The sequence below is a fragment of the Podarcis melisellensis genome (assembly GCF_964234715.1).
Source record: "Podarcis melisellensis genome assembly, chromosome: 7".
In the NCBI taxonomy this organism is placed as follows: Eukaryota; Metazoa; Chordata; class Lepidosauria; order Squamata; family Lacertidae; genus Podarcis; species Podarcis melisellensis.
The window spans coordinates 63,962,558-63,988,814 of record NC_138539.1 but is presented as its reverse complement, the minus strand read 5'-3'; the positions used below and the strand labels follow the sequence as shown (position 1 = coordinate 63,988,814).

The following is a 26,257-nucleotide window of genomic DNA, read 5'->3' as shown; positions in this document are numbered from 1 at the left end:
TTCTTGATGAACTTCCGATAAAAGTTCCCAAACCCCAAGAATCTTTGCACGTCCTTCTTGGTCTTCGGTGTCTTCCATTCCAGTACCGCTTGAACCTTGCCTGGATCCATGGCCAATCCCTTGTCTGACAAGCGGTACCCCAGGAATTCCACCTCCTTGGTATGAAACTGGCACTTCTCCAGTTTCACCCACAGCTGGTTGGCTTGCAGCCTGCCCAACACTTCTCGAACGTCCCTCACATGCTGTTCCTCATCTTCCGAATACACCAACACGTCGTCTAAAAAGGCCACACAGTTCTTGTAGAGCAAAGGTCCCAGAACGTGGTTTATAAAAGCTTGAAAACAGGCGGAGCCCCCTTGTAGACCGAAGGGCATAACGAGGTATTCAAAGGCTCCCAAAGGGGTAAACATGGTGGTCTTCCATTCATCTCCCTTCCTTATGCGTATCAGATTGTACGCCCCCCGCAGGTCCAGTTTTGTAAAAATCTTTCCCTTCCTTACTCTGGTCAAAATGTCGTCAATTCGGGGCATAGGGAAAGCCAGGGGCTCCGACACTGCATTGAGGCCCCTAAAGTCACACACCAGTCTCGGTTTGTCTGTGTTCTTTTTGTCCACAAAAAACACTGGGCTGCCCCCCACCGCTCGGGACTCTCTGATGAAACCTCGCTTCAAGTTTTTGTCAATGAACTCCCTCAGCTCCTGCATCTCCCTGTCTGACATGGCGTACAGCTTGCCTACTGGGAGTTGGGCCCCTGGGAGTAGGTTGATTTGACAGTCAAAGGGTCTATGCGGTGGCAGTTTGTCTGCTTCCCTTTCGCTGAATACGTTGCTCAGATCTGCGTATTGCGGGGGCACCTTCCCTTTGCCCATCACTTCCATCCCCGCTAGGGTGACTCTGTCTCCTCCCGAGACCTTCCCCTCCTTGCAGTGTTCTAGGCAATGCGCTGACCCAAAGGAGACCACCCTCTGATGCCAGCCCACTAGCGGATCGTGTAGCGCCAGCCAGCTCATCCCCAAAATGATGGGCGCTCCTCCCAGGATGGCCACATTAAACGCTATCTGTTCGGTGTGCCTTGCCACTCTCATTATCATCGGGACAGTCTGTTGGCTAACTTCTCCCCCCAACAGCTCTCTGCCGTCAATCGTAGTCACCTGCAAGGGGTTACTTAAAGGGATGGTCTGTATCTGGTGCTCAGCTGCAAACTCCTTACTCATGAAATTACAGGAGCTGCCTGAATCCAAAAGCGCCTTGACCTTTAGTGGGTGTCCGTTTGGCAGTTCTAGTAACACCTCTATCACTAAAGCAGGTCTGGGAGGTTCTGGCATGGGCACTTTCATTGCTCTTTGGCCTGGCTGCTGTGCCCCGACGGTGGCAGCCAGGCGTTGGCTTTTACTTGCTCCTTGCTTTCCTCTTCCTTTCCCCCAACAGCTCCTGCCATCCCTTGCCATTCCTTTCTTTGTGGGCAGACTCTGGCAAAGTGCCCTGGCTGTTGGCAGAGATAACATCTCTTGGCGCTCTTTCCCTCCTTCTTCCGCCCTTCACTGGGATTTGAAACTGCGCGCGCCCGCGCTGTTCCAACTTCCATCGGCTCTGCCGGCGGGAAAGATGGCTCTGGAATGTCTGGAATGCGGAACTCCCTCCAACGGTCTCCTTTCCCTTCCCGCCTTTCCAAAGCCCTCGCCTCCTGGCGCGCTCCTATGGCCAGCGCAGATTTGGTTAATTGGTCCATAGACTCCGCCCTGGGCCCCCGGGAAAGCTCATCTTTGACGGTTGAAGAAAGCCCCTCTTCGAAAAGCATTTGGATGGGCTCCGCCGATAGGTCCCACCCCAATTTATGAATCAGCATAGTAAATTCAGTCCAGTACTCACGGACAGATCTGCTTCCTTGCTGGCAAGCCATTAACTGCCTTCGCACCACCCCCTGCTCAATATCGCTGGAAAACATCAGGTCCATGGCACGAAAAAACTTCCTCGTGTCCTTTAAGATCTCATTATTCGCTGCCATCAGGGGTCTAACCCAATCTTTCGCCCCGGATTCGAGATGGCCAATCACATACGCCACTCGCGATTCCTCGTCGGGGAAGTCATCAAACTGCAAGTTTAGAGCGTATTGCATCTCTGTTCTAAAGGCATGATAGTTCCTGGGATCCCCCCCGAATTTCTGCACCAATCCTGGTACCTTTCTGGCAAGCGGGGTGGTTTTCTCCTTTCCCTTTTCTGCATCCTGAGCCCTCCTCTCCTCAAGCCTCGCCGTTTGCAGCGCCAACTGGATCTCCAACGCTCTGTACCTTTCTTCCAGGCTTGGACCCCCTCCAGCTGCTCCTGCACCCCCGGTTCCGGCTGGGTTGCTCATGATGCTTCTCTCTGCACAAGCTGGCTTTCGGTGACTTTCGGATTGCTGTGATGGGACGATGAGCTGCTTGTGCGTAAAATGCAAGTCCCTCAGAGTTTGATCAGGTTTTCAAACCTCTGCCTGTGACGGAGCCCCTCCAGCATGGCTGCGTCAATCACTAGTAGAATCCGAAAGTGGCTGCTTTCGGAAACGTTTCCAACATAAAAGCTCCTTAACGGAAACACGTCGTCTGGCCTCTCGGCGTGACAGTTTCCGTCGAGGTGTGGGTGTCCCTATAGGAGGTCCTGAGACCTCCCCACTGGTTTCGCTTGAAGCGTCTCTGAGCCATCCCTCCGACTCACTTTCCCTTGGAGTTCTTGCTCGCCCTCTACTGGTTCCCTCTTCCGCTGCTACTGCTCTCTCAACCTCAGGGAGCCTTTGCACCTGCGGCGCTTTAGATGTCAGTTCCCTGACAGGAGCCATTGAGAAATGGCAACTGGTTGGGATTAAGACTCAAGAAGTAGAAGTAAAAACTCAGAGTTAGCGATTTCCCACTCTAAGGAGCACATGGTGGGAAGAAAAGATAGTTGCATCCTGCAACCCATCTGCCAGGAACTGGTTATTTATATTTTTCACAACCTTGACTCTGCAATAAGCCCTCTGTAGTGGTGTGTTTGAGCACATTCTGAACTGTGTATTGTGCTTTTTCTGTTCATTTGTTTTTAATGAATTGGCTGCCTCTCTTATCTTCCGGCAACTCTGATTCTCAGCTTGTTGCCCTTTGGATCTTGAGCAATATATTTTGCATCTTCTGGAGGTGAGGGGAAAGGATGGGGGAAGGAACAGTGGGAGGTGTTTATGCTTACAGAGGCATGATAATGAAACAGAAAGCCACACTGGCAGAAGAGCTCTAAATTAGCTTGTTTGGGGCCAGTGCCATAAATCCAGTGCTTTCTCTTTATTCTATACTAATTGCAGAGAACCTAGAAGGACAGAAAGTGAAAGAACTAAGGCTTTGTGCCTCCTGGGTTTGCTGTATGTGCCCATGGCTAGCTACTGCTCAAGACAGACCTTGTGGAACACTGGTTGTGGGCAGTGTTTTATGTGAAACACAGCAAAATTCCTCACCCAGTTGTTACAGAGGGAGCCCGCTTCCTGTTTTTCAGGATGAGGAGTTAACTGTCTTTCAATTGTTTAGGGAGGTGGGGTTGCAATTAAAGGAATGTTAAGTGTGACGAGAACTTTTATATTCCTTGTTCGCTGTGTTCAACATTTCAAGCTCTTGTTTCATGGCACCGTCATTGAAAGGTACCCACCACCTGTTCGACAGCATGTGGCCATTGTGGCTTGTGTGCTGGGTTATTTCCTTCAACTTGGGTTTGTTTGATTTTTTAAAGGAATTTTCAACTAGGTCTTGTGTATACATCTGCACATGGTCCCAGCTGTAATTGTAAGCACTTGGAGACCTTCAGCTTTAATTTGCTCAGGACTACAATATCTGCTTCTGCTTCTCACCTCTCTTAGATTAGTCGTCTTAAGCAGGGCTTTTTTTCAGCTGGAACTGCGTTTTGGCACCTCTTTGGTGAGTTCTGGCACCTCTGTAGCATTGTGGCACAGTGGCATGTTACTCTGGACTGCGGTCAGCACAAAGTTTTGTGTTGCATGGCAGAGGCGGCATGGTGATTAGTGTGGCACAGCAGTGTGTGGCGCTGTAAGAAGAAAAGCTTTTTTAGGAGGCAATTTGCCCTTTAAAAAGCTCAACAAGTATAACCTGTTTTTTCTTGTTAGTTTTTATTGGGTTTTATAAGCAAGAATAATGTTATACAAACAAGTATACCAAGTTTTCTCATGTCATTTGTATATCACAAAAATAACATAATAAATGTGGAAAAATATCTACAACACATGTTTTGTTATTAGTGGTCAACGTACAGGTTCTTGGTTCATGAATTGGTTTAAACAATTAAGAAGAAAGAATTAAGTCTATTCTTTTGAGAAAGGGGAATGAGAATTCAGAGCTGTCAAAGATAGATTATACCTTAAAACTGAAAAAAAAAACATTGTAATATAAAAGATTAGAAATTACTTGAAAGAAACAAATAGGCCTGGGATTAAACTAAGTTATAATTAAATAAATGGGATTTAGAATATTAAATGTGAATAAGATGGACTATAATTGGAAATTGTTTTAGTTCAATAATGATATTGGAAAGCTGTTACTTTCAACTACAAGGAAACTCAGAAGGGAGGGAGTAGAGGAAGTCAACCAAGATGTTTGAAAGGTTGGATTTGTAAAGAATTAAGTTTGTTGTTATTGTTTATCTGTTTATTGCTCTTTTTTTCCCTTTCGTTCATTGATGTATTTTCCTTTTTTTCTTTTTCTGTTTTTGTGTGTTATTCTACTTAGTGGTTTTTGTTATTATTGTGGAAAATCTAATAATTTTATTTAAAAAAAACAATCCTGAGATGGTTGTTCTGAAACAAACATGCAACAATAAAACTGTGGCAGAGTGGGGGAATAAGCCACAGTTGGGTATTCTGGAACAGACAGGTAACATTAAAAGCTGCTATCTGAGAAGCATAGTTTTTATATATTATTTAAAAATTATCTTTCGGCCTGAAGTGTCCAAGCAAGTCTAAAATGCATTGACGTGGATTAATAGTAACTTTCTGCTACAGATTTTGCAGTCCCTAGAGGTTTAGAGATTCTTGCACCTGAGAAGGGAGCTATCCCACCTTTTAGGCAGTGTGAGTGCATTTCTGAGCTTTGTGCACCCTTGGAAGGATCAGGAGAATTGTGCAGTATGCAAAGTATGAAGGACACAGATAGAAATGGGAGGGAGGAAGGAAGAAAAGGCACATAAAATAATGAGGTGGGGATGGCAAAGAGGAAAGTTCAGTCCAACAGGGAAGATAAGGAAGTAATGTGGAAAGGGAGAGAGAGGCAAAGGAAAAGCAAGGAAGTGTGCTAGTTGGCATCCCGTGACTGCGTATTAAATATCTGAACTGGAGAAGCAAAATAGATGGAAGTGACAGCAGATTTCAGCTAATGTCATTTTAGGCTTTCTGGATTTTTATTTCTATTTCTTTGTTATTTTGAATTGTATTATTATTATTATTAATAATAATAATAAATTTTATTTATACCCCGCCCTCCCCAGCCAAAGCTGGTCTCAGGGCGGCTAACAACAATCAAAATAATTCAACATTCTAAAAACCTTTCATTATAAAAATTAATTAAAATCAAATTGATGGCAACCATTAAGCAAAATTCTATGCAGATTGCCAGAGGAGGGGGTCAGGCTGTGCCCTGACCAAAGGCCTGGTGGAACAGCTCTGTCTTACAGGCCCTGCGGAAAGATGTCAAGTCCCGCAGGGCCCTAGTCTCTTGTGACAGAGCGTTCCACCAGATTGGAGCCACGGCCGAGAAAGCCCTGGCTCTAGTTGAGGCCAGCCTAACCTCTCTGTGGCCTGGGATCTTCAGGATGTTTTTATTTGCAGACTGTAAGTTCTTCTGTGGGACATACCAGGAGAGGCGGTCCCGTAGGTACGAGGTTCCTAGGCCGTATAGGGCTTTAAAGGTTAAAACCAGCACCTTAAACCTGATCCTGTACTTGTATTCTGTCTTGCATGCTTTTTACTCTTCAAAATTAGAGCCGTGTAATCTTTAAGCAAAACAAAGTTAATCCTTAAACCAAACAATAAAAGAGGGGGAGGTCAGAAAAACATATTATTACAAAGCAGACAGAGCAGCTCCTTGCCTCCTTATTGTTACTTTCACGCAGTCTGCAAATTCTCTTCATTCCCTAGTTAGTTAGGAAAGGAACATAAATAATTACCCTATACTATATTAAGGATTGCAGTTTCCGCCCGGCTGAAAATTGTACTGATGTTAGCTCAAGGATTTTGGCAATATAATATTCATAAGTTATTTTGTTTATTTAAATTGCTTTTCTGGCCCTTCCTAAGAACTCATGGCAGGTGTCAAAAAGTTTCAGGGGAGTGTGAGAAACGAACCATCAATTAAAATTATTCCAGTTCTTAGCCCAGTTGTTAGAATTTAACGCAAACAGAGAAGTGTTACAGTGCTTCCAGAAGGAATTTTATCCTAGAGTTATTTGGAGTTTGAGTCTTCAGAACTCACACAATCCTGGAGCAGCCACTGATAACTTATAAATATGGATTTGAATATAGTAGAGCCAACAAGTTTCCTGTTGGTTGATCTTAAAAACCACCACAAAACAAAATATAACATCTTGAGGATGCTGTCTCTTACCTATGTAGAGGCCACGCTGTTGGTGGCTTTATTGGCCAAAACCAAAGTGTTGTTGAATTGTGCTTGGAAAGTACTGGGAAGCCAGTGCAGATATTATAGTACTGATGTTTCAGGCTTTAAATCTTACTTTCTGGTCGATTTTCTGCATCTGGTGGAGCATCCTGAGAGTAGCCAGTGGCCACATGCACACGTGTCTATTTTAAGTGGCTTTCAAATGAAAAAAGTGTTATCATCTGAAGAGAATTCCAGCAAGTTTTGTTCTGAATTTTATTTTATATTCTCCTAGTCCTTCGTTCCTTCTAGCCTTTTCCTTTCCCACAGAGCAGAATGGCTTTTTCTCTTGTGATCTCAGGTCAGCTGCAACTAGATGGGAGTTACCTAGCAGCACTGTCTGTTTAATGGCCCCCAAACTCGCTGCGCTGCTGCCAGGAACTGGTGCTTCTCACAGCTAGTAGCAGCTCCCTCATCGAGAGCCGTGCGACTTCCAAGAAAAGGAGGAGCTGGCATACGCAATCTAGAAATCCATCTTTTGTCGCTTCTCTGAAGAGTCAGAAGTCGGAAGCGGCAGAAAGGCTCTCTACAGCTGCTTGCCCCTCTTGTGGAAGTCACTTCCCATTTTAGAATAGCATTTGAAAGGTGTTACTCGTCATGTCTTTTTGTCAGTAGTTGCTGAAGTTTAAAGTGCTGAAAAGATGCAAGATTATCTTCTTCTTTTTGCGGGAAAGCGTTTTTCACCTGCAGCATCCCAAGTTGTGTTTTATATACAGTGGTACCTCGGGTTACATACGCTTCAGGTTACAGACGCTTTAGGTTACAGACTTTGCTAACCCAGAATAGTACCTTGGGTTAAAAACTTTGCTTCAGGATGAGAACAGAAATTGTGCTCCTGCGGCAGTGGGAGGCCCCATTAGCTAAAGTGGTGCTTCAGGTTAAGAACAGTTTCAGGTTAAGAACGGACCTCCAGAACGAATAAAGTACTTAACCCGAGGTACCACTGTATCTGTTTTTAGTACTGCCTCCATCCACAATGGACAAATTGGCTTCATTAGGGCTTAGTGTACAAGGTGGGTTTTGCGTCCAGAACTGCCAAGTAGGACTAAGTGTTTATGTGGGTTGGTTTTATTCATTGGGGGGACGGGGACGGACACATTTGTGCAACTAAAAAAGTTTCAGTTAATTGGGCAGCAGATTGTACACACACACACACACACACACACACACACACACACACTTCTAATAGAAATGCATATTAAACCCCAAAATGCAAGCCCCATCTTAAAAGAGGCAGTAAACTTTTTTCCCCCGTGGGAGGAAATGCCTCTTCTATAACAATAGCTGAAATAGCATGTGTGGGCATAATAGACCAAAAAAAAGTTATTCTTGCTTCGAGATTATTGTTTTTACCCATATAAAATATATTATTTATTTATTTATTTATTTATTTATATCCCGCCCTCCCCAGCCGAAGCAGGGCTCAGGGTGGCTAACAACAATAAAATAATACAACACAATATGCACATTCAATCTGCATGTTTGACTAAAGCTGCAACCCCAATCATGTCTCCTTAGAAGTGAGTCCTTGCAGTTGTTCATACCTATCTCAGGAGAAATCATGGGAGTTGTAAGACAGAGGCTTTTTCTTGAACTGATAAACTGACTATAAAACCCATCAGATTTTTCTGGTTTTAGTCTTAGATGGCAAAGTCCAGAACTGTTTAAACTTGAACAAAAGTGGGAGGATCTGGGAACTAAAACTTCATCCTATGCAGGATATTGCGATGGATATTCATTATTTCTGTATTTGATGTGTTAATTGAAATGTTTATGCAAGGGGTTACTAATTCATTTCAGCAGGGGTGTGCAGCCCTCACTTGAGGTACTATTTTCATGATCAGAAACCTCCCACAGCTGCTGTTTGCACCGTGAGGTGGTAAAATACCTTATAATACCTTTTCCCATCAACACATTTAATTGCAAGTCTCCTGGGTTTTCTACTTTATACACTGAAACCCTTTAGAATTTTAGCTTCTCCATTTATTTATTTAGTTTTAACATAGAAGGCATTTCAGTCCCTGCTCCACAACTAATAAAGTGAGCCGAGATTCAAATTATTATTGAGAGATGATGAGAACATCACAAACTAAATGGCTTTGTATTGGTTTTCTAATCAGCTGTGTTTAAGATTAATAATGTGTCCTAGTTTGCACCTTTATCTTGGTTCCCAAACTGGACTTTTTGACTTCAAAGTCTTTTTCTCAAAATATGCTTCCAAGAATGTGTTGATTACACTTTCAGTAATGGCTTTTATTGTAGTATTTCTTTTTACTTTCATAGCAGCAATATAGTTTCCAGAAAACCTGCTGAATATCAGTTGGTCTTGCAACTTCTACAACTTTTTTCCATTTCCATAAAACCCCTTAGATTGCAGTATGGATTTGAGAATATTATTCTGACTTCTTATGTACAAAGCAATTGTGACGGGTATCTTTCCAGTATCCTCCATGGAGAAATGAAACAAAACTGATTTAATTAGTCTGTGTCAGTTCTCTCCTCCTTGAGCCTTTGTTTGGTTTTATTCCTTGGCAAGCAATTTCATCTGATAATCTTGAAAATGTTCATGTTAGTCGTATTAGGTCTTTAGTGTATTGATCCATAGGTTGGAACTAGATATGGCAATTAACATGGTGCCGAATCTGAAAATGATAACCATGTGTCATGTTCTCCCTTTTCCCTCTGTAACATGTATTTATGGAAGCGAATAACTTTCTGTCATGTGCATTTTCTTTGATAGCTAGTAATGTGAAGCAGGGGTTGGAAATTGGGAAATAGATGATGGAATGTCATTACAGTACAGGCGTATTCAACATAGTTATCTGCAGATAATGTTGGGCTATAACTCCCATCATCTGGGACCATTGATTATGCTGGCTGGGCCCATTAGCAGTTGAAGGCTAACAACATCTGCAGGGGGGCACCATATTGGCTGCCCCATGGCCTATTTGTTATTTATTTATTCCCATTATCTCTATAGAAATAGGTATAGTTGTGTGGAATACGTTTCAACACGTATCTCATGGGAAATCTATATGATGCTGTACTTACATGGGAAATCTATATGATGCTGTACTTACCTAGCCATTCAAGATTACTTCCTCTTCCACTGCATCAAATAAATTTGATTGAATTATGCTAATGCTGTTCCACTTACATGATTCTGCTCACAGTGAGCATGCATAATAAGGTTTCCTGGGCTCTGGAATTGAGGGTTTTGATGAGTAAATCAAGAGATCTTCTTTACAGAGTATGTATGAAGTCCAGCAAGGCAAAAACTGAGTTTGTTGTTATAAGGTTTTTTTGGGGGGGTGGGGAACTCCCTTAACCCTAGAAATTAATAAATGGTAGGATTTTGATCATTGAAGGGAAGATTGCAGGCCAGTTGGAAAATATAGGCTAAGCTTCCTTTCCAAGCATGAGCTTCACCTGGGATAGATGTGTTAACATGACAAAAGGTGTTGATGGCCCATCTAAGAGGAATATTGGGCCTAGGCAGACAGAGGCTGCCAAGGTGATGGGGTGTGTATATGAGGTGACAGAAAAGAATGTCTTTAGCAAGGTGTGCTGGGAAGAAGGAGAAGCAGAAGAGAGAGATCCATTTTGGGCAGGTTGGCTGAAGGCAGGCTGGGAGAGATGCCTTGGACTCTAGTGCTGCACTGCTGTGGGAGAAAAGCCCCTCTTGAGATGACCATGCTGTAAGATCTGGGCTCCCTACATCCAAACTCAGGTGTAAATATATGAATAAACAATATCTGTAGACAAGGTGACAGCTGGCTATTGTTAACAGGGTAGGTTAGAAGTCAGAAAATATGCTTTTCAGAATGTTGAGACACAGAATGGGGCAATGAAAGTTATAGTTATGGAATAGTAAAGTTACAGAATATATTTTTCAATTACTGCTTTTTAAACAATGTAATGAAAATGTATTCTTCCCTCTAGAATAAAGTTTTCCATGCACATGTCCTTCCCAAGGTTTCTTGTAAAAATCTGCTTCAACAGTAAGTTAAAGCAAATATATATTAGAAGTGATCACAGATGGAGGTTTAAACAAGCAGCCAGCAGGTGTCATATTTTTTTCAGAAACCGTCCCTTTCATTAAGCAAGTTGGCAAATATGAGGGTTAATATAAGAAAATTGACTGGGTCTGCGATACCCCAAAATGAATTGGGTGGTGTTACCTAGGGCCAAAACACCATTGATGCTCAATTGGGTATAGATTCTACCCATTCTCCCCCCTTTTATTAAATGCAACCGTGGAAGATGAACACTGGGGAGGGGCTTCTTCCCTTTCCAACAGCTTTTCTGTTCGAAAATTGCTTCTCCGTTCCTCTGCTCTCCAAGTGCTTTTATCTTGGAGGGGTACCTATATCTTTTCCCTCACAGCAGGGAAAATCAGCTGGGGGTTGATGATAGTTGAAAATATACAAGAGGGGGGAGGATCCTGTGTAGGATTTGTGCACAGATTAACATTTTCCTTTGCAAGAGGTTGGTAAATCAGTGCTCACTCCTACTCCGTTTGTCTTCTTCAGTTATTGTCACTGCAGAAGTAGTATTTCGAGGCTCCTTTGTAATACGTTTCCGTCAAAGTCCACGTGAGATTGTTATAATACTTTTCGTTCCGTGTTGTATTTCTCTGTGTTATGCTAGTAAATAGCAACTGTCTTTCTAGGATCTAGACAATCCTTTATTCTTTAGTTGCGAATTGAACAAAAGAGGAGAAAGCAAAATAGTGGCCTCGTCTTGTCTTTCCACCCAAAGTTTTAGCTTGTAATAATGTATCTTCAAGCCTCACCTCAGCAGTGTGCCATTAAGCATTCTTTGGCTGAAAGTGGCATCAGTGAGACCAAGCTGTTTATCATTATGCATAATACCCTGAGAAAAGAGAATGTACAATTTGATGCTAAGATCTCTTTGTCTCAGCCCTTTTGCTGCAATCCTGTGCTCACTTTCTTGGGTGTAAGCCGCATTGAACTCAGCTGGACTTGCACCTGAATAAAGTGCAGAGGCAGATTTTAGCCATGGCTAAATTGGGGGATTGCGTGCCTCAGGATCCTTGGATCTTGGCTGTTTTCTCATGCTAGCCACACACCCTGTAAAATTAATTCTATTCACATTTTATCTGTGCAATCAGAAAAAAAAGGGAACAAAAAAGTCGTATTGGAAAAAAAGACTTTTGAGCCAAATGGCCCCCAAAAAGGCATTCCATTTTGGCGACACTAACCCTGGTTTAAAGGGCCATTTGGTGCCTAGCTTATATATCTTGAGTTTCTAACACTGCTCTAGGGAAATGATACCCATATAGGAGAACAGTAATTGGTGTGTAATGGTCAATGTATTGGGGAGCTCATTTGCTATAGCATTCCAGTTTTTATCCTGTTCTGCAAAATGATACTCCATTTCTTCCTCATGTTTTTGTGCCTTAATTCCCCCTCCTCTTAATATCACTGGAAATACTGTTTTTTAAGCATCTGTAGCAATGTATATTTCAGAGGATTTGCTTTGCATTTCTAATACCCTTCTTTATCTGTTTTAGCATCTCCCTGTATTCTTCCCAGTGTTCTTTACTTCCTATTTTCTTGTAAGTATAGCGTATTCTTTCCCCCCTCCCCTTGTTTCCTATTGACCTGTTTAAACACTTGGAGTTGTTTTGAACCTGCTCCTGACTTTTTGAAGAAAATATTTTAATTGCCATGTAAATCTAGCCTGGCATATATATTTTTTCTGACAGGAATTACCAGTGTTTGTTTGACATTGTTATGTGTAATATGTTTTTCACATCCACAGTTATCACAAATTGTACAGTGCTCCTCCAGTAGTAATTAAAATTGATTTCCACATGACATTGTAGCTGCTCTAGTGTATTGTTCTGTTCCTAATTTATTTATTCTGTTTTTGTTCAGTAGTTGAAATCTCCTGTATATAGGTGGGTCCATGGCATGTATCAGGAAGCACATTATTTCTTCTTTTTATTTGTGTGTTTCACCTAACTCATTCATAATATCTGTATCATGCATACCGCACCTAAAATCCATTTCAGTTAAAAGTGGACTGAGACATGTATACAATACCAATATGTGTGCATTACTTAATCCCTGCATTTTACTACTGAAGTTAAGAGTATCCAGTCATCTTAGCTTCTTGACTTCAGTACTGATTTTTTAAAAATTCATTCATCAGGAGCCTCAAAACATCTGGAGGGCTGAGGTTGAGGTTTCCTCAACCTCATCCCTCCAGATGTTTTGACACTGCAATTCCCATCATCCTTGACCACTGGTCCTGCTAGCTACGGATCATGGGAGTTGTAGGCCAAAAACATCTGGAGGGCCGAGGTTGAGGAAGCCTGCTCTATTGTTACAAATGCATAGGTGCCATCTTCTAGTTTTATGACGTTGTAGACTCTAGCCTGTGAATAGTTTATGTTCCCATGCAAGGTTGATGTGACAGTTCAGGTTTTTCCCTAAACACTAGCTATAAGGGATAGTAGATAGTCCAGATAGTATATCTAAATATATTTTCAGGTGCATATGTGGTTATAAAATAATGACATGATAACATTTTTCCACTTAGTACTCAAATAATTTGCCATTAGGGTGTTAAGAAAAAAAGTATTGTGGGAGTTCAAGAGCCTATTCAAACACAGTGTTATCTCCTTTGTATCTTTAACGTGTTGAGTGTGGCAGAATCAACTATGAACAGCAGCTCCTTAAAACCTGACATTGTAGTGAAAGGATGACACATTTTCCCTGTTAAACCATTTATTATACCATGTCAGTTACACTTCATTCCTGCAGTTGGGAACCATTCATGGAAATTTCCCGGTGTGCCTTAGTGCAGGAAAGTCTACTTGAAAATCTTGATGTTTTTTTTCAAGGGATGTCTGGTGTCTTTTTAAAAGGTGTCTGGGCCATTTTCCAAACTTAATATTTAGATGCTTAAACCATAATCCACCTCTCTCTGCTTCTTTCAGGAAGATGCTACTAAAAAAACGGGTCTTTAGAGCAGAAACATGACCCTGAAAAAAAAATCACAGGTACTTCTTGCATATGTGAAGGAAGTTCCTATAGTTTTTCAGGGTCATGTTTCCGCTCTAAAGACCCAAGTGTTCATTTTTATGAATAACATATTTCTGAAACAGTAGTATATGCCAAAAGTTTTCATTGTCGGATGCATATATCCTAAGCAACCTGCTGCTGCACTCAGAGAGAGAATTGTGGCTGTACCTTATGGAACATGTAGCCATCATACAATTAACCTAAAAGCTGTTCAGGTCTTGCCAAATCTGCCTCCAGGCAAATTACCAAGCTGCAGTTTGACACGTAGCAGCTCATTCAAGACAAGTGGCTGAGTGGCAAATATCTGTCCACCCACATACCTACCTACTCACTGGTGGAACTTACCTTAGCTGCAAGCGAAAGTTGCCGTAATATAGCATCATGCTTCTAGGGCTGGATCCAGTGATGTCCTTGAATATGTGGGAAATGCCCTTTGTCTATAAAAAGGTGCTCTATACATTTTGCTAGTGTTATACCAGATAAGTGGAACTATATCCAAATGTGTTGTTCTGCTTCCACAGACTCTAGCAGTAGCAGAATCATGATTCATTATTTCTTTATACAATTTATATACCACATAACGGCAACAGTCTTTAAGCAGTGAACATGAAAATAAAGTATAAAAATTTGTTTAAAACTGTAAAATCAGACTTCTAGGCCCTCTTTTTTATATAGCTCATTTATTTGTAGAACAGCACTATTTTCCTTCTGCTTGTGGTTCTCTGGGTCAGTTTCTGCCCTTAAGTAGGGAACCCTAAAACAAGCACATTTATGCTACCAAGTTGGAAAACAGAACACTACTATGGTGATTGCTTGTCTCGGCCGCCTGTTGTTGTAGGAGGAGAAGGTTTTTTGAGAATGATAGAAGAGGGCAAGCAGACCAGGTAGTAGGCTAATCACTGACTGATGGTGATATGGCTGTCATACTGAAATAGATTGTGTGCAAGCTACATTCCTTGTTTGTGCCTTGTGGCCATGTTCTGACATAATGCTAATCCATGGTTTTGTACTATAAGAACAAACAGCCTCCTTCCACGTTTGCATGTTTCCCACCACACAAACACACATACACAACAGGGTGGAGGCGTTCAAAAGAATTTGCTTTTAGTTAATCACAATTCATTGTTTTGTCCAAACCAGTAACTGTGATTAATACTTCCTGTGGCTAGCTTAAACAAGCCAGCTTCATAAATCACAGTTTGAAGCTGGCTCGTTTTGAAACTAACCGTAGTTAGTATTAAACCACAATTCCTAGTTCAGATGAAACGGCAAAAGTATCCAAACTATTCCAGCTTTCCGGTGAATTTAGTTGAGGAAGAGGTTAGTTCACATGGTGTCATTTTCCAAGCAGCAAAACCACTTTGGCTCGATAAGACACACAAGTCTATTAGTCCTGTTACAAGAAACCTTTTCTGTTGTCCAAAAACACAGGAAAAATATTGCCTCTGGGGCAGATTTCTCAGAGCTGCTAGAATGAATTGGCTCTTCATAGGATATCACAGTCTCTTCGGCAGAGCCGTGAGTGAACAACCTAACTATATTGCTTATAACTTACATGCATATATTTAGGGGTAGGGAACGGTTTGAGTGTGTGTATGTTATATAATGTCAGGTTCTTGATCTAACATATTTTAATCCAAGGGTTCACTTACCCAAACCCCAAATGGACCAATTGGATTGCAGCAATTTTGTTTCTAGCCTGATTAATTTTTACAGCTTTGATCTCTCCGTTGCACAATAGCAACACCTGAATGGTATTTTTTTTTAATACCTGTTTACTGTGGATTAACACCTTCATCTTCATACTCTTAAATATTTGTGGAGAACATTGTAGTGAGCGGATGAGGTCTTATTTTTTAGGCATTTGTACAAACTATACAAGGCAGGTTTTCTTGCACCTCTTCCTGAGTATCTTCCTGTAGGAGAAAAGGGTAGCAAATGTTGGTCAACTACTACTCTTGGGATGGAGTTCGTTTTTATTTCTCAAACGGAATTATGCATGGGGGCGGGGGACTTAACAGGAATTCCCACTATTAATGTTTTCAGATGGGATTTGCAAACGGTAGAAGAAATATGGAAAGTTTGACATGGCATTTGTACCAGGCCTGTGCAAACATGCACACTCCTGGTCTTTTTTCTCCCTCCTGTACTGCCCTGAGCTAAGCCAAAGTTTGGTTTAGTCACCGTCTGAATCCAAGTTCGTGGTTAAGCTCGCTCTTCAGCGGCTGTGAGCTTTAGCAGAAATGGCACAATTTATAGCCCTCTTCAGACGTTACAAGCTAGACAATCATAAACAAATTCTCTAGCAGCTGCTTCCCACCCCCATCCCATCATTATCGTCACCTTCCAACTCATGGAACACAAACTTCTGCACTGGAGAGCCTGTTATACACCCATGGAGGCTCCCAGAATATTTTCTAACTTCGTTTTTCCCAGATTCTAAATACTCACAGTTATGAAACACTTCTGCTACATAGATTTGCCTTTTGTGAATTGGATGTCAAGTAGGATGGTGACGGGATGGAATTATCACACACATCCCAACTGCTTCCCACCCCTCCCAAAAGAGTGTTTTAGGTTAGCCTTATTCGTAACGGCTGAAGGAAGTCTTTTCCCAAAACGGGAATCATAGAGAAAACGGATAAATGCCTTTAATGTCCTTGAAAGGAAAACATGAGCTCAAGTGCGAATGATTGGGCTAAAAGCATTCAATGATAATGAAATGTAGTGTAAAATGGAGGGAAATGATAAATGCAAATTAGAACTGCAAAATTATAAATTTAATGAAAAATCAGTATAAAATATTAAATATATTATGTTATAGTTTCAGAATTACATTCTGGCGAAGCTGTGGGATGTTTGACACACACATCTTGTTGAAGAATTTTAGAAATACAATTAAACATACTGTATACACTTGCGATATTATTGGACAATCAAGTATTAACATTTTCCCTCAAAAGATAATAGGTGTGAGCATAAAAAAAATTATATTAGATTTTAACAGACCAATCCTAATCATGTTTATTTGTTTAAGCAAATCTTACTGGAGTCATTGGGACTTGCTTCCTAGTGGATATGCTTCAGTTTGCAGCCTTAGATGCAAGAAAGTGAGTCATAATGCTTTTCTCATCTGGAAGATTTTCATGATCTGTCATTAGATCATGGCAAGTATCTTTTCTGGCATCCATAAGCAGTTGGCTAAGGCATAAGTAGTTCTTTGCTTGAAATTATTGTTGGGGCAAAGAAAAAAAGCCTTCCATGACATCTAGTATCTTTTCTTACTTTGTGAAATTAAAACCGGCAACTTTACTTCACTGCTAACTAGCACTGAAGAAAAATATGAGGACTCTTTTCTGCCTTCTGTACATAAGCAACCAAGAATACAAACACTTTTTGGACCCCCATCTATAAAGCAATTAACATTTGCAGATGAGTTTGTTTCTCTGTAATACCACCTTGGCACCCTCTTACCTATTTAAATAGTTCCACACAAATGTAATAAAGCTGGAACCAGCTAAGTATAGGCATTGCTGCCTTATTGGTCCCAGATAATGAAGAATGCAAAGTAGGTGAGGTAAAAACCTTTATTAAAGCAATTCCTCATAATGCAAAGGTACAAGATATTCTGGCATAGAATAGCTCTGCAGCAAATGAAACCTCTTAACTGCAATAAGGGTTTCTTGTCTTCCTGTGTTGAGGTTCCTGTAGAATTTGGATGTTTGAATGTTGCAGCATAAGTAGTGATCATTTACTATTAGATGGCTATAATGGAATTCATAGCATTGTTGGAACATACGCAGCTCCATTCGGTAAGGATCGAAAGGCACAGTGAATGTAAAAGAGTCAAGTGATGCGATAAAATCTGGTTGTCTGATATAGTACCACTGTACTATATTGTCTCCCCTTGTGCACCTCAGAATTAGCTAGGGCATTTTGTTACTCTCAGTAAAAATGTGCTATAATAATGTTTCACTTTGTAATAATTATTTAGTAAAATAGTAGTAGATGAATTTTCACACCGCATCTGCTGCCTTTCTGGTAAAAAATAAAATAAAAGTACAAACTTGCTATGCACAGCAGTATAATCACTAGAGTTGTCCTCTCTGCTTTATTGTAGCATAGTACCCAATGTAGTACTAGATAGGGGCAAGAAATGCCACTGAAGGCAAAATTTTAAAAAAGAAAAGTTGAGTTGATTGTCACAGTTGCCAGAATTTAAAAGGGGGGCTCACAGCAGTTCTTTTTCAGCCAACCGGAGCAAATAGCTATAGACCAAAGTTTATTGCGCAATAGGTTCAAAGAGCAAATTTGAACTCCGAGGATGGGGTGACAAAGACTTTTAAAACTTTCCCACCATATCCCAGAATACAGTTTGTACAGCATCATTGCTACATCACTGACATGTCACAAAAGGGGAGGGGTTAACCTTGGCAAACAGTCCAGACAAGTCCTTCATACAAGATTAGCATAGACAAATATGTCTTAAGTACCCACCACCCAAAAGTACAATAGAAGTTCCTTTGCATGTCTGGAGCCTGAGGCGAGTCAGGTGATGAGATTTGGCTTCCCTTGGCCTAACAATCAGCTCAGCAATTGTCACCTCTGGGAACTTCCTGGAGTCCCTTTTCAAGGGGAAAATAGCTTTGGAATGGAGGAAACTGGGAAAGGAGATGATTTTATATTATTTTTAAAGCTAGGTGACTTCCCTGAGCTGTCAAGTTGAAAGGATATATTCAGGCATAATATTTGTAATATTTAACTTTAAAGATGTGCCCCCCCCGTAATTTCCGTAACACTGTGAACTTGCTCTCACAACCAGTCTGACAAATGAGGACCCCAGCCTGATAGTTCTGCCCACCCCAGCCCCACTTGGACTTGTTAGTGTCTCTACCTCCAACTGGAAAACGTTGACCCAGGTGCCCTGCAGCCGAGTGTCGAGACAGGAGCAGTTGTGTTACTTCTGTTACAGGCATTTGACTGCAGGGTGCTTGGTTAACTGTTAAAAGAGGCGGGGGAAGAGGCAACACTAAGAGGCTTCAACCAGTTTTCATTTTGCTGTCTTTCTGCTCAGCTGCTGATTACAGTGGTACCTCGGGTTACAAACTTCGCTAACCCGGAAGTAGTTGCAAACTTTGCCCCAGGATGAGAACGGAAATCTTCCGGTGGCAGCGGGAAGCCCCATTAGCGAAAGCGCACCTCAGGTTAAGAACGGTTTCGAGTTAAGAATGGACCTCCGGAACGAACTAAGTTTGTAACCCGAGGTACCACTGTAGTCGTGAAGGTGGGCTCATAGCGTGACTGAAGAATGTACTTTGAGACTCCCTTTTATTCTGTGTCCGATCCAAAAACGCTATCCGAATTAAGGATAAGTATGCCGTATCCAGAACCCTGGAAGCTGTTACATGGGAAAGCCGAGTTATTGTTTCAGGAAATTAAGTTGAAAAGAAACTTATTTTAAACAAGCACAAAAAATGAAATTATTCATTGAAAAAATATCATCTAACACAAAACCTATTGGGGTACATTGGACTTCATGATGTTAACGGAATGGAAAGCAAAACCACAAAATATTGGACTCTTACAGTAAATAATAGGAGGGGTCCATGTATCTCTCACTGAGCCACGAAATATGAAAGGGTGCAAAGTTGCAAGGCAGCTTTCCATCTTAAGTGCATTTCAGTTGCACATGAATGAAAATTTCATTTAAATTTAGCTTGTTGTTTGGAGGCATGCAATGGGGAACAATACATGGTTATCTAGTAACAGGGTTATAGACATGAATGTGCTAAATGTGTTATACATCTGCTTCTTTTTCACACTTCATTGTAAATAAAACTAGAACAATGATGATTTGTCTTTTGATAGCTAATCCCTCCCTGCCCCTCATGGGTTCAACATTTTATATATATTTTCCCTACCATGTACTCCTAAGCAATCTCCTGCAGTTGTATTTCAGACACTGTTGCCTTTCCAGGTTTTCGTTATGGCATCCAAATTTCTGCTTTCGCTGTGATTGCTTTAGGATTTTGCCATTTGCATATTTCCCATGGGTAAGCCATTTAGGTAAGCTAAACTAACAATGCCGATGTCAAACCATACCTCTGTTGAAACTTTTCACAGGTACATCTACCTTTATAGAAGCGTTGTCCACAAACGGTACCAACATACAAGCATCAGTAACGGGAGTGACAGCCAGCAAACGAAGATTTATCGATGAAAGGAGGGACCAGCCTTTTGATAAAAGGCTACGCTTCAGTGTGAGGCAAACAGAAAGCGCTTACCGGTACAGAGACATTGTTGTCAGAAAACAGGATGGCTTCACACACATTTTGTTATCAACAAAATCATCAGAGAACAATTCATTAAATCCAGAGGTTAGAGCCATTTGTTGTTGTTTATAAAAAGCACTCTGTTTCAAAGATAATGTACAGTGATTTGTAAGCAAAACGGACGGATCTCTCTCTCCCCCACCCAGTTTGGAATCTAAATATAAAGGTTGGAATTAGCGGAAGTGTGAGAGAGTGAGAGACCAGTGTAGCGAGGGATGAATGTGAATAAATGCAAATATTTGGCAGTATCAATATGCTACTGTGGTTCAACAGCTCCTTCTTAAGTTATAGATGCAAATAAAGATTATGACTTTCAAATAACACAACTCACCTGGGAGTAAGCCCCATTTAATTCAGTATGACTCACTCTGAGTAGACATGTTTAGGATTCCCCTGTTAGAAAATGATATGTAACTTCTTTAAGAAATGAAAAGTGGAGCATGGGGCGGTATGAAACTGAACTGGGCAACTGACTCTGTAATGGTTGAGAAGGACACAGAGTGGTCCAGTCACCGAAGTCCACAGTAGCTCTGGTAGCGCAGAAAGGTTAAGCTTGGATCAAGTTGGGAAATGACAATAAATTAGATGAAAGTTTTTGTGGAGGAAGTTGATGTAGATGAAAGTTTTTGTGTTTTTACATGAGTAGAATGTGTGCTTTTATTTAAAATGCATCTCTGGGTTATTTGTGGGGCATAGTAATTCATTCATTTTTATTTTTCAAAATATAGTCTGGCCCCCCACAAGGTCTGGCCCCCTGCTGAAAAAGTTTGCTGGCCTCTGAGCTAGAACAAGTCTGGGCAAAGCCTTGGGCTCCTGCACTCTATCGTCGTCCTCCCTTCCTCTCACGTAGCTAGGATGAGGATTTTGCCAGTGTTTAGTTTCACTTTGGTAGAAGCTCGACACGTCCTTGCATATATGAACAAGAAACTATGTGCTACCACGAACAGTGGCCAGATCCAACACAAGCCAAATTCAAACCATGGGTTGTGAAGTTGGCTCATTTAATTAAAATGATCTGTGATAAGCCTTGATCTCTGGTTTATGTGCAAGAATCAAAGATCTGCTGGGAGTGAAATGCAAGCAATGGCAAAATACGCCAGATGAGGAAATGCATTGTGTGTGTGAATTCAAGGCTGATAATAGCACTGTAGTATGGTTTAGCATTGCATACTTTTGTAGCCAAAGTAGAGCAATACTCTGTTTCAGTATTGCCAACTACTGTGTTACTTTTCAAAATAAAAAATCAATACAGTTAAACATTAGCCTTAATGGAGTAGAATTAATGTAACACAGGTGCCAGTTGGAACTTTAAATTATATTGCGATTCTGTTTTTGTTTCTTGCCATTTTTTGTTTTGAATTTCCTCAATTTTTACCTATTTTTAAGCTACTATGTTTGCTGAGACTTGCAATTTCTGGTTCTGATCTTAAGATAGTCAATGTTATTCTTAAAAAAAACAAATAAATCCTGGTTTGTATTTGTAGTGTGTTACATTGTTGTTGTCTCCTTTAATAATGTGAAAAGGAGAACTTTGTAATGAACTTTGTCCTAAATTTAGATTTTGCTGAACTGGTTGCATATGCCACCTGCTGTTCAGATCACAGAAATGCTATGTGAATGCAAACTCTTACGTTGCAATATTCTGCATCCTGTTTTCATACGTTTAATGTGTCTTACTTGCAGGTAATGAAAGAAGTCCAAAGTGCACTGAACACAGCAGCCGCTGATGACAGCAAGCTTGTCCTCCTCAGTGCCGTTGGCAGTGTTTTCTGCTGTGGCCTTGACTTCATTTATTTTATTCGACGCTTAACAGATGATAGAAAAAGGGAAAGTACTAAGATGGCAGATGCTATTAGGTTTGTGAAACTGTTTTTCCCATTGTGCATATCTGATTATGAGCTTAAAACATGCCACATATTTAAATGCTAGGGTGTGATATCAAAGGTACTGTACCTACTCACAACTGGTGTTTCCCCCCACTCCCAATAGCCATCAAACTCATAAGAAATCAGACTGTCTATATGAACACATCATAAGGATGTTTACTTTCGATTTGTGTATCTTCAAAGCAGTGTTGTATGTTCAGAAGAATCGTGTTAGAATGATAGAACTCCCAGCTTTCCTTTAAAATCTCCTCCCAACCTTATTATTTATAGGAAGCAATATTCCCAGTAGACAAGTTATATGTGTTGAAAGTTTGGAAACTTCAAGTTGCATTGAAACATGTCTGGCTGCACCATCTGCTCCCATACATTGTTTCTCTAAATAATTTTTTGAGTGGTTATTTTTCATCTTCCATGGTCCACATAAATAGCACCAAACCATGATTTGTTGCTGTGAAAACATGGTCATGTGCTCTCCCTGCCTTTCCTCTTTACTTCTCTCAGGGTTCAAACCATTTCTGGGTTTTTTGGGGGGGCGGGGGGCGGGTTCATATGAAAAGCCATAGTTAGTTAACAAAACAGGGTATCAAACCAGAATTCTTCATAACTAAAACTCAGAATATTCTGTAAGCCCACAATTTACACACATTTTTTATCGATTTTTTTATTAGATTGATATACCGCCTTTCATCATAAGATCTCAGGGTGGTTCACAGAATTTAATTTGTGCACATTCATCTTTATGAACATAGCAATTAAAAAAATTAAAAAGGGGGCAGAGAAAACACACATTCATTTAATCTTATTTGAAAGATGCTTCATTGTTTTCTATACTGACTTTTTCTAAAGTAAAGCCGCAACTTAGGCAGGTGTTATGTTCCATGGATCACGCCAAATGGCATATATAGTCAAAACCCATTGGATTCAGTGGTGGGAGGAATTGCCAATGTCATTTTTATTAGAGCCTTCCCCTTATGACAATTAATTGCTTAATTCCTGGTTGGGAATTTGTACTGAAGGACAATTGACTTATTGCAAGTCAATTGCCTTCTAATTTAGATTATCGGTTATAATCTGGACACTGTATCTTCCTCACCTGATCCTTTCAATCCCCTTTCGCTTTTGCCCAATAACATCAATGATGGTTCTGAGCCTTGTAAGTGATTTGCCATCCAACAACTTTATAGTCTCCTGTTGGATTTTGGTAAGAAAGTGGAGCTATGCTACCTAGGTTAATAATTGACTGCTATCACAGCAGCTTTGGCATGGAGGTGGCTACAGCATTTTGTTACTAAAATAGGTATTCTCATTTGATATTTATTTCATTTCAGGAATTTTGTAAATACTTTCATTCAGTTTAAGAAGCCCATCATCGTAGCTGTAAATGGCCCAGCCATTGGACTCGGAGCATCTATATTACCTCTGTGTGATGTGGTTTGGGCTAATGAGAAGGCTTGGTTTCAGACTCCGTATACGACGTTTGGGCAAAGCCCTGATGGATGTTCATCCCTTACATTCCCAAGAATAATGGGCCTGGCATCTGTAAGTAATCTGTAAAAGAAGTGTGTACTGTATTTAATAGTATTTCTAGTTTGGTGCTCCCATTTGCGTCTTGCATATCCAACATGACCTAAGCGTAACTCTAGTCTCACAATGACATGGCTTGCATGCAACAGTTAACTTAAGCTAACGCTTAGTGCAAACCGAGAAAGAAGGTTGTGGCTGCTTTGGTCCTCTTCTGCTGCGGTGCTGTGAGATTAGCCATGATTTGGCATAACATGACACCTGAACCCAGGCTCACAGTTTGTCTCACTCCAGACAAACTGCGATGTGTAGCTAAGTTTGCTCTTGGTTTACGGCTTGTGGTTTGGAGGAGCAAAACCGCAAGCTTGGGTTCAAACACACACAGTCATCCTGTAAGTCTCACTGCTGGAAGTCTGGAAGAGGGACAAAGCAACCACAATCTTTTCTCCAGGAGCTCACATGCATATTTGCACTACGCCATGGTTTAGCTTAGCATTATGTGAGAACTGAGCCACAGTTTATTTAAGCAGTGTACTAAAAAGGAAAAGTTTCACTGTCTTGCCTTATATATATTCCTCGAAATTAGTACACTCAGCCAGTGCTCATAAGGTCATTGTGTCTGCATTGAGGCTGTGTGCAATAAAAGTACATTCCTTCTTTAAAAACAAAACAAAAAAACCATGCAGCATTTCAGCTGCTCCAATGCTGGGAAACCATTTTCTACAGTTCTAATATGTAAAACCTGAGTGCTTTCAGTTTGTTTTAGAATTTTGGCAGCGACTAACAATCTTTCAGTGTGCAAATATCTCTGGCTCTTGATCATTCATTGTCTGTTTGCTAACAGTGGCTGCAGTCCAGCATGCATTTTAGTGTGTTTAAATAGCAATGGTCCCAAAAGGACTTAAATTTTTGTGCCTGTTCTCCAGATTACTCCAGAATACAGCTCTCAAGTTTATAAAACTATAGCGTCCAGTCCAGGTGAAAATAAGAGTGGTTTTATTGGTGTTACATTTCTGAATCGCTTTCTGTTCTACATATTTTAATGATGCGTAAGGTAATATTTATACACATGCTCTTGACAGTATGCATGTCTTCACACCACATTCATACCTTTCAGGCATGCATTGTGCAGTATGAGAGTGACATTGCATTCACATCTATAATTTTGTATCACAAGAAATGAACCCAATACTGAATTAACTATTTTAAATCTGAGTAAACCAGATAACTTTCCTTAGTAAACAATAGCGTTATGTTGTTTCCCCCTATGTAAGTTTGAAAGTGGCCTAAAAATGGCAATTCCTTCCTTCCTTGTATTGTTTTTACTCGGCTATGGTACTTCTATTTCTGCCAAAGATATAATCCTCACTGACTAATACTTAAATTGTAATTATAATTCCTTTGCTAAATGTTGGTATGCTTTTAAAGTATGTTAAGAAGAGTATCAGACATTCAGGAGAAAGGCAGTAACTATTTCCTGCCTCTTTCCTGGTGTTGGCAAGTTGCCTTTAAAGGAATGTAGTATGCCATCTTGTAAATAAAAGGATTTTAAACATTTTAAAAAATATATATATTACAAAGGATTAAACACATATAATATACTTTTAAATAAACTTAAGAGTTTAGAAGACAAAGACAAATTTACCAGTAAAATTATCTGTAATACTGTTGATCACAGATCATTCTCGTACAAATCATATTATTATATGGAGGCATAATGCCCACTTTGAATTTCAGATTCCTGTCTGGGACTAGTGCTTGGACCACATGCTCCCACTTTGTCTCCTCCACCTGCTAGCTACCATATTTCAATCCCCTTCTGTCTAAACTATGGGTTTGTGTTATATCTGAAAAAGCATTAGTGGCTAAATGTCAGTTTGCTAATCAGGAGCAAACCAAGATAAAGCTGTTTTTCAAGATTCTGGTTCGTAATGCCAGCATGCAAAGGAAAAAGGTCCTATGGGGTGTTGCACACATCGTGGCCATAATATTACGTTATCACCAAATCCTGTTCAGTATTAGGCTATCACCAAATTTAATAGACATTCCTGTTATCCAGGCATAGGCAAACTTGGCCCTCCAGATGGTTTGGGACTACAACTCCCATCATCCCTAGCTAACATGACCAGTAGTCAGGGATGATGGGAGTTGTAGTCCCAAAACATCTGGAGGCCCAAGTTTACCTATGCCTGCTGTTAGCATTGTGGAAATGTCAATTATGTCCCACTGCATCTAATCAATCATTGTCTTCCATCTCTTCTTCTGGACAACTTTGTCAGACTCATGACACGCTTGTCACGCCTTCTGGCAGCATGTGATCTGTAGTATCGTAGAGTTGGAAGGGACCATGAGGGTCATCTAGTCTAATCCCCTGCAATGCAGGAATTTTTGCCCATCGTGGGGCTTTGAACCCACAATAAGAGTCTCATGCTCTACCGACTGAGTTATCCCAAGGCAATGATATCCTTAGGCCTGTTGAATGGCAGGGTGCAGTAACCTAGGCTTTGTTGGGTTTATGAATATAGAAGCATAGACCCGCTTTTATTTATTTTACTATATGAGATCTATCTTTCACTCTCCTCCCCTTCTCTCTCTCTTCTCTTAAGGTGATGGCTTATTTCTTTCTTTTTAAGACAACTAACTGGTGATTTGCTATTGACAACCGAGTTTGGGGTCCTGACCTACTAGTTGAAGGCCTGTGCCTTAGTTTATGGGCGTTCCTTTAACTCTTTGGCCTTACCTTTAGCTGGAAGGACCATTGCAACTTTGAAAGGGAAACATGGCCCTGTAAAATCCTCTAAAGA

The 26,257-nt window shown here is 40.8% G+C and overlaps 1 protein-coding gene across 2 annotated transcripts in view; it reads left to right on the top strand.

Moving 5' to 3' along the window:
• CDYL (chromodomain Y like) overlaps nucleotides 1-26,257 on the top strand; it is a 97,307-nt gene that overhangs the window by 58,909 nt on the left and 12,141 nt on the right. The window contains exons 3-6 of one of the 2 annotated variants that reach the window (XM_081918247.1): nucleotides 12,196-12,240; nucleotides 19,838-20,091; nucleotides 21,730-21,902; nucleotides 23,261-23,471. In XM_081918247.1, the coding sequence (XP_081774373.1) occupies nucleotides 12,196-12,240; nucleotides 19,838-20,091; nucleotides 21,730-21,902; nucleotides 23,261-23,471 (683 nt within the window). The remainder of the gene's footprint in view (nucleotides 1-12,195; nucleotides 12,241-19,837; nucleotides 20,092-21,729; nucleotides 21,903-23,260; nucleotides 23,472-26,257) is intronic. The other variant, XM_081918248.1, reaches the window with a different exon arrangement.